Here is an 8,617-nt window from a genome sequence, read left to right as displayed (position 1 = left end):
CTGGAAGGGCAAGATTTTTGATAACCCAGTTTCCATTGCCATCTTGTCAATTTTGAAGAAGAGCTCCCCCCAAACACTGGCGGCCAACTATCAGTCGTCTGTCAAGAGACAGACGACTAACCGTTGGCGAGCTGTTGGTAACTCAACTGATTGCTGCGAAAATAATTACAGTTTTCAGACGGAACAGTGGATAGTTAAGGACGTTCGCGCGACATTGTTTCAACATTGATTTTCTTCTGAAACTTTTACCACTGTAAGATGATGAGTTAGTTATGTCTGAAATGTAAAAAAAATGGGGGGTCACCGACTTCGTTTTGTAGAGAACATGTCCGGAAAAACACCCAAAATGTGACAAAATCGGGCTTCGTTATCGAATAAGGCCAGTGTCTGTAAACCCAAATATATTGCAATTAAATCTTTGAAGTGAAATCTTCTCTGCCAAATATTGTTTAAGTGGACTAATTAAGTGAATTTAGTCAACTGGTGAGGTTCCCTTAAAGATCAAGTTCGCATTTAGCGACCACAGTTTCACGCGCCTTGCAGCCGCAAGATGGCAGGATTTGATGTCCCGTGAGCAGAAATCTTGAAATTTTTTGAACTTCGCACATTGAGTTTTTGTTCTTTTTTGGACAACGTGGAGATAACTGTAAATAAATCCGTTTCTGGAAAGAAAAACAGGGGTCACCGAACGTCCAAGACCGTTAAATCCAGGCAAAGCTATAGCAATGGCCTTTTGCCCTATCAGTTCTCATTTTATTACTTAGCGCGCGCTTGTGTATGACGTGGCGTGTGCATTTGCGTGCGCAGTAAGGATGCGCAGAAACAATTGGCGCGAACGTCCTTAACTTCCTGGACTGTTCAACCAGAGAACAGCCAACTGAGAAGAGAGAGATCTCCTTCAAAATTACCGCCATCTTTACATTGGGGTGTAAGTCTTATGTAAAAAATGGAAAAGTCATACAGCTTTTTCCAGCCCACCAGGTTCCAAAATGTCACAAGATCTCGGTCTGTTCTTTCCCAATGTTTTTGATTTCAGATAAGGAGAAATTGAAGAGCTTTGTAGGTTCTGTGTAGACAACTTTTTTTAATTTCACATTCCAAGCAAAGACCAATGTCTGAATCTATTTCACAGTGGTTTTATATATTAAATTTAGCTTGAAATATTGTGAGGTGTTTTTGAGAAAGGCTACTATGAAATAATGTTCTGTGTTTTGTCTATTTACAATTTTCTTATAGCAATTTACATCACTGACTACAAAATAATTCCTACCAACCCATACATAGAAACCTTCCCAATCAAAAAGAGATCCTTTACAAAATTGTGTCGCTTTGTAGCTTTAAATTCTTGGTATCTCAGCTGAGCAATCAATTTTTGAGGTGACATCGTCATTGACGTGTGAGTATCTTCACGTTTTAATACAAATGAAACTGCGCCAAGCTTCAAATGAAAGGAAAATGGAATCCTCTGCTGGTATAATTATTAAAGCACAATTTTAATTCCATATCCTCTCATTTTTGGAGATTAGCGCCCCTCCATCAACAATCCATAAAAGTTGTTTTATCTCTGTCTCTAAAAGCAAATAACTATGGTAAACCATAGCCTCGTTTTTCAACTTGGTTCAATCTGACTTATCTTTTGGGGATTTTCTGAACGGAATCAAGGCGGCTCCGCTAACGGCAGATACTGCAGTGTATGTCGTTGACACGGCTGTCCCGGCCACCCAACCAAATCCACCAACTACTGTAGCGGCTTTGCTGTAAACTTCGCCAGATATTTTCGACAACAGTCCCTGTTGGACTTCACTTGGTGTCTTTTCCGTGACTGCTGGCGGCGTTTCCCCTTAACATCAGTTTCACTCATATTTTCGTCTCTCTGTCACAAAACGTAAAATCTGGCTTAAAAAGAGCAAGTAAGCGAACGGCTTATCATTAAATTTAAGATACGATTGTGGCTAATCAACGACGAACAACAAACCTCTTTCATCAAGGCACTGTTGTCTTCGACGTCTGACTGCGGTGCGTGTGAGGTCAGATTCAAGCGTCGAACCTGTAATGAACAAAGGGACATTTATGCATAAATTGTAAGTTCAAAATCTAACCTTAAATAAAGAAATACGAACGATGCGTACGATTTGCTGCTTTGAACAATTATCCAACACCACTGAAATGAATTTTTAACAAATTAGATTCACAACTAAGCAACAAACCCCGGAAGCCTTTGTCTGTGGACCAATCAAAATACAGAAGTTAATTTGGGAAGCGTCGATCGCGCTCTCTAGGGAATTTCTGTTTGAAAAGTTGTTTTTAGTCTTGTTTTGGACACCTGAAAATAAGCTATCTTCTCCAATCTAAATTGTGAAACTTAATTTTTAGCATCCATCAAAGCAACTGGAATGAAACTTACCGGAAGTTAGTGTTGACTAGGTTGTCAGGAGAGGATTGGGAGCAAGTGCATGCTTCGTGATACTTTGTGAGCCCATGTCTTCCGTTGAAGTTCAAAAACAAGCTGAGAAAAAGATTTTAAAATTGCCGTTTCTCGGAGAAGCGAACGTTTCAACCGCCGATGAAACCCCAGTTCTTCCAGGATTTTCTTTGCAAGTTCCAGCGAAAGTGACTCGGACAGGATCGACAAGCTCGGAAAGTTCATGGACTGAGAAATTACTTAATTCTTTGAAGTTTAAGAACCCGGGTCCGCTGCTCAAAGATTTTAACCCAGACACGAGTCGGCGAGAAATGCGTAAGTTGAAGAGATTAGATGTGAAAGAAGGAAAATTAAAAGATGCCGCAAAAAGGTTAAAAAGACGACAAGAAAGAAAAAGGAAACGGCCTCAGAAGCAAACATTTCACGACCGATCCGGAATTCGAATGTCTGATGGTAGAGATGTGTGTGATTGTCAAGATACAGACTGTCCGGGTTGTCATTTTCCTTGCTCCTCGTGTGGATATGAAAAATGAGGCGTTGAATGTCGTTGTGATCGACAGTGGACCTACTTGAAGGACATAGAAGTAGAAAACCCATTGCCCACTGTGCCTCGAAGGTTAACGAATCGATGAACTTGTAGATAGTGCTATTAGGAAAATATCTGTGTGGGAGGACTCAAATCCTCATCAAAGGGTGAGAAAATGGATAACTCCATTGAACGCACAACTTGTTATCTAGCATATGAATCAGTCGCTTATACCTGTCCAAAATGAAATCATTTAGTAGAAGTAAAAACACAGTATGCTATCAGCATAGCAGTTTCACAAGGTGGCGTATATCGCGTATTCTGGTTAAAAAGTAATAAATATTTCTTGGTTTGATAAAATCACACGTTTTCTGTCTTACACAACAATACACTGACAACACAACTATTTCTCGCCCCAGTCTGCACACAGTTTATTTGAGGTTGGGCCTGGCCACCAAGGTCATGTTATCGTTGCGCATGACCATTCTCGTTCCTTTTGCTTCCATCGCCATTTTGAAAAATAGAGGTGAGCGAAGGTGAATGAAATCCGCAGGGTTTTTTAAGCATCAGACCATTCTGTTGTGATATTTAAGAGAAAATAGATTGCCAGAACATTAAGTAATCAGCTGTAGTTGGTAGTTTGTCAGTGGAGTTAAAACTTAGGTATTTCACCAATAGTTAGTAAACGGAACAAAAATCACAGTAGAAGTAGCAGTATTAAGACTTTATTGCACCTCGGATTAAAAAACGCTACGATCTCCGTTGAAAAAAAAGTAATAATAATGATAATAAAAGTTGTATATGCACAATAAAAGAAAATTATAAATGGAAACTTCGTACTTGTTATTTCATCTGCAAAGTCTAGACAATTTTGCAACTTTAATAAGCTTAACATAATATTATTTCCAAAGTAAGTTATACTTGTAGTACTTCTTAAATTATCTTTGAGCATATTCCATAGCTTAGGTGCAAGAAATTTGTAGGAGTGTTTGCTGTAAGGTGCTTTGTTACATGGTAATTTCCACTTGTTTTTGCCTCATTGATAAGCCCATTGGTGTTGTACTTGAAACTGATGCTGATATAAGCAGGTTTTGCATGTAACTGCCAGAAAAGGCTTGAAAACTAGAAGCAAAGTAGTTAGTTAGAGACAGTGTAGTCCATTGGTTAGGGCTCTTGCCTTGAGATGTGGGCATTGCAGGTTGAAGCCAGGCTCTGACCACCAGTTGAATGTGACCCTGGTAGTCCCTGGTTAAACTTCTCAGCTGCATTTGCCAAGCAGTTGGGATTCTTGAAGTTGTTGTGTTTTGTGTGATTGGCCCTGAGTAACCCCTACAGGAAACTGCCCCCCCCCCCCCCCCCCTTCAAGGTGACAAGTAAAATCGTCTTGCATTAGAGTAAAATCTGTCAAGTCTCACTCCCTTGAGTCAATTGGTTGAGCAATAATGCATGTAAGTAAACTAATGTGTTGATAATATAGCTACAGTATAGTATCGTAATAATAAGAATAATAATAAGAATAATATACAGTAGCCCAAACTATCCAAAAGTGTGTGGTACTTGCTTCTTTTATCATCAAACAATTAGTCCATTACATTCCAGTTGTTTGGAATTCTTAGCACCTTATAAATGCCTCTTCAATTTCACACAAATTGCATTTTTGCTTATGGCAGTCTTCAGTACAGACTTATCTTGGTAATTAGGTTTTAAGTTTTCTAAGTATTTTTAAGCAAATTAATTCTCCAATATTATTATTTTGCAATATAAGTTTTACATGTAGTTGTACTTGTTTAGAAATTATTCTGTCATGTTATACTTGTCTGTACCATTTTTCCTTTGAAGGGCCAGATTTTAATTGGTGATAAACAACTGTTGTTTGTGGCCCTCATTAAATAAACTCCATGTTTCATTGAATGATGTATTAAGACATTTGACTTGTGAGAACTTCTAAGCTTTATTTTGTGCAAAATGGAATTCAGGAGACATTTTATCCCGTGCACTGTAGGATGTTGATTCCTAAGAAAAACAGGGTTCTTATTTACGAGCACCTCTTCAAGGATGGTGTTGCAGTGGCAAGGAAGGATTTTAAAGCCCAGAAGCATCCAGAAATTGAAGGTGTTCCAAATCTGCAAGTAATCAAGGCTATGCAGGTATAACCAGTAGGAAAAAAAGTACATTGTAATCAGGGTTACTTTCTGAACGTTTTTTTAAAAAACTCATTTCAAGATACCTCTACCAGAAAACCAACTTAGTGCTGCTGACAAGCCCTCAACCAATGGGGAGCAAAACAACAATGTTTGCGTGGGCGATAAGAATCAAGTTATCATGCACTTTGGATTACTGCCCTTGTGACAAAGGAAAGTTGTCTTGTCTCACCAATCAACATTAAGTTTTCCCCTTTGTGAAGGCTGCTGTTATTATGGTGATGTGGTTTGATGTTTGCAGCAATATTTCAAAAACGAGTGTGAGTACAAATGTACTTCATTGGATTTTCAAACGCAAGAAAACGTTTTAAACCATGAGACCATAGGCCAAGTGGTTTAACTGTTTTTGTGTGTTTGGAAATCTAATGAAGCACGACACACAAGTTTTTGAAAATTAATTCTCCAACAAAAGAAATATAATTTCAATCACTTTTTTTCAAGTCAAATATCTTTGGTACACCTTATGGTTTCTCAGCAGTATGAGAGAGCTGTGAGCATGCACGGAGTCATTACTGTGTCGTAATGGAGAGTGCAGCTAGCAGATTTATAGCCCTAAAAGCTGTTCCGAAGTCTGCCTGTTTATAAAAGCAAATGGACAGCTCGTATTTTCAAAGATTATAGTAACTTATAATTAAGAGCCATTTTTTGTACTTGTTTTTGAAATTAATTGATTTCAAAACTTATGTTTGAAGTTATTGATTTCAAACCACATGAATTTGAAGGTCATTTAACAAGTAGTGTTTAATTGGGTTTCAAACTTGTCTGCGTGACCAGAATGGGGCAAGGCAATTGGCTTATTAACTTTTTAATTATTATTGAGTTTGAGAAATGCATGAAAAGAACTCCAAATGTTTCTATTACATGTAATTTCTAGAAGCCAACCTACAGTAGTTCAGCTGTAGGCCAACATGGAATTTAGTTAGTTTAAAACTAATAAAGATGCCTTGACTGTGCTCTGTTCTGTTGTAAAGCACTTATTAAGCGGCTAGAGCACTCAAGAAGTAGGGAGAAACACTCGCCTATCGGCTCGTGTTTCCCCTACTCTTTTTTCGTGCTCTAGCCGCTTCCTGCGTGCTTTACAACAGAACAGAGCACAGTCAAGGCTTCTTTATTTGTTAATTCAGACTTGACCTTATTGATCAAATGGGTGGCAATAACATTATTTCACTTACTTGACATGCAAGCCAACAATTTTGATTTGTTGCAGAATAATACCTTAGTGTGGTGAATTCCATTGACTTGAGCTTCTTTCCTGTTTCACTTTCAGTCACTTAAGACAAGAGGATATGTACAGGAGCAGTTTTCGTGGCATCACTTTTACTGGTACCTCACAAATGATGGTAAGAACGTCCCAAAACTTTGCATAAAATGCGGTTGGAATAAATGGAAGAAAATGTATATTTGAAGTGCAGGTTATAGACAAACGATTGATTTGCTCCTCTCACTTATCTGGACAATTTAAGGATGGTGCCTACTATTGTTATTGCACATAATGTTCTGCGCATCTCGAGATAGCGGATTTTCCATGGGTGGTGCTTATTAATGCAGTGTTAAGATCTGCTTTTCCAGCATATTCAGTAAGCCACGCAAAAATACCTTTGAATTAGTAGGCACCATCCTTGAGCAATTGTCTCTGACTTATAGACACCTGAAAATATTCAGGTGCTTCAACGGGATTTAAACCCATGATTTCTGCACTGCTGGTGCAATGCTCTACCAACTGAGCTGTGAAGCCACTCTGTTAGGAGCAGGTCAGTTTATTGGGCTCATGTGTTCCCATGAAAGGATTGATCAATCAAAGAAATGTAATATTTATTTTAAATACCGTATTTACCAGTGTATAAGTCAACCTTTTATGGCCTCAAAAGAAGCTCCAAAAATCGCCCTTAACTTATACACGGGTCAAAGATTCAAAATTAACATAATGTTGTCTTGGGCATAACGAAGGCAGTGGACAAAAGACTTCAAAATGAATTTAAGCAATTCCAGGTGAAATGAAAAAGGATTTGTCCAACTCTAAATGTTGAAGATACTCACAAGCACAAATATGAAATAGACACTGGGAATTTTGGTTTTCCAAAGGTGGAAAGATCTGAAAGGCATTTCTGTTTCTTCAAATAAAACCCAATCATTCAATGGCTTAGTAACCTGGTACCATACCTCATGTTTGCGTGAAAGCATTGTCACTCGTATTCCTGAAAATGCTGGTTGTTCATGATTGTTTTTTATACTTAATACAAACCTGGCTGATTTAGATGCTTTTGCAAACTTCTTTACTTGATTTATGAGTTTTGTTTTGTTTGTCACGTGAGAAATTATAAGTTGAGGACCAATTAAACCTTGCACAATTCGCATTGTTTTTGAAGTTATTTTCAAAGATTGACTCCTGCTTCTGTGATGTGCTTATCCTCTAAACCCCTTCATTCTTGAACAATGAAACACGTTAGTTTGGGTTTACATGTGCGATATTCAGAGAACTTTTTCAAAACTCAAGGACAAAATGCCCACATATACAATAACTGCTGAACCACAAAACTATTAAGCGCTGGAGGCCGTGATTTTTTTGTGTATCCACAGTTCCAGAAATCGAAGAATACAGGTAGTATCCCATGAACATTTAACAAAAGAAATTAGGAAGTTGCTTTTTTGCCATCAAAAATGGGGGTTCAACTTATACATGGGTAAATACAGTACAGGTTATAGGCAAAACATTGAAGAGATCCTTGCACTTACTCTGGACCTGAAAAATGTCTAGAGAAGTGCTTTCTCAGTTTGTACATTGTATAAGTAAGATTTTACTGTCCCATCGGTAAAATACGGTTAATGCAACATGACCGTACCGAAGGGGCTATTCATGTCGTGATATTTTTCTTCGTATTCTTTTCAATCGGGAAGCTGCATAGGCTAACCAGCCGCAAGGCATTGTTCCCCTCAAAAAATGCCAATTTGTCTGTTGTCTCATTCTATTCCACCTTGCGTTATGCGTTTAAAAGCTAATTATGTTGATACCAAGGAACAGTGACATTAATAAGAGATAGTAGGTAGTTGCCAGTAAGGTTTGTAGTTGGCTACACCTAATCTTGTATCCACCAAGGGTGATTGGACTTGTTTTACTAAATTTCATTCAACTCTCAACAATTTCAGTGTGACAAAACAGTTTCACAAGGACAGTTGCCCAGTCAGAACAGGAGTTTATAGCCAACTTTTTTCAATAATATTTGTTTCAAATGCAGTTTGTCTGGATCTTGTCTTTTTTTTCTCATCCATTTTTCTTGGTTTTACCAGTAGTTCTTTTGTGGTGTTCTACTGGCAATTTTGATTAGTTATAGTGACAGCCCATTAATTTTAATTGTAGGAGTTTTTATCCTGTCCTGAAATTTTAAATATCTGCCCTCAGGTTTGGAAGCGGAGCATGAATCCGTTTAGATTGTTTTTGTTCTTACCCAACTTAAAGCTGACACTTTGCAA

General features: G+C 38.0%; 2 protein-coding genes and 1 long non-coding RNA gene across 4 annotated transcripts in view; 2 read left to right on the top strand and 1 right to left on the bottom strand.

Moving 5' to 3' along the window:
- Nucleotides 1-1,064: 1,064 nt before the first annotated feature.
- Nucleotides 1,065-2,226, bottom strand: LOC138014394 (uncharacterized). The gene is made up of 3 exons (XR_011125309.1): nt 2,130-2,226; nt 1,976-2,047; nt 1,065-1,873 (listed from the first exon to the last, which is right to left on the bottom strand). It is a non-coding gene; the product is annotated as an uncharacterized lncRNA (long non-coding RNA).
- Nucleotides 2,227-2,366: 140 nt separating this feature from the next.
- LOC138014393 (ARL14 effector protein-like) lies at nt 2,367-3,061 on the top strand. Its single transcript, XM_068861454.1, has one exon. The coding sequence runs from the start codon at nt 2,479-2,481 to the stop codon at nt 2,953-2,955; it is 477 nt and encodes a 158-aa protein (XP_068717555.1). The 5' UTR covers nt 2,367-2,478; the 3' UTR covers nt 2,956-3,061.
- A 334-nt stretch (nt 3,062-3,395) lies between these two features.
- The window catches only part of LOC138014392 (small ribosomal subunit protein eS10-like), an 8,702-nt gene continuing 3,480 nt past the window's right edge, over nt 3,396-8,617 (top strand). Inside the window, exons 1-3 of one of the 2 annotated variants that reach the window (XM_068861453.1) lie at nt 3,396-3,474; nt 4,951-5,095; nt 6,417-6,489. In XM_068861453.1, coding sequence (XP_068717554.1) covers nt 4,952-5,095; nt 6,417-6,489 — 217 coding nt within the window. In that variant the 5' untranslated portion in view covers nt 3,396-3,474; nt 4,951. Of the gene's footprint in view, nt 3,485-4,950; nt 5,096-6,416; nt 6,490-8,617 lie in introns of both variants that reach the window. The other variant, XM_068861452.1, reaches the window with a different exon arrangement.

This window comes from Montipora capricornis, chromosome 8 (genome assembly GCF_036669925.1).
Source record: "Montipora capricornis isolate CH-2021 chromosome 8, ASM3666992v2, whole genome shotgun sequence".
NCBI classification, from domain to species: Eukaryota; Metazoa; Cnidaria; class Anthozoa; order Scleractinia; family Acroporidae; genus Montipora; species Montipora capricornis.
The sequence above is the reverse complement of the archived record's forward strand: the minus strand, read 5'-3'. Positions and strand labels throughout refer to the sequence as shown.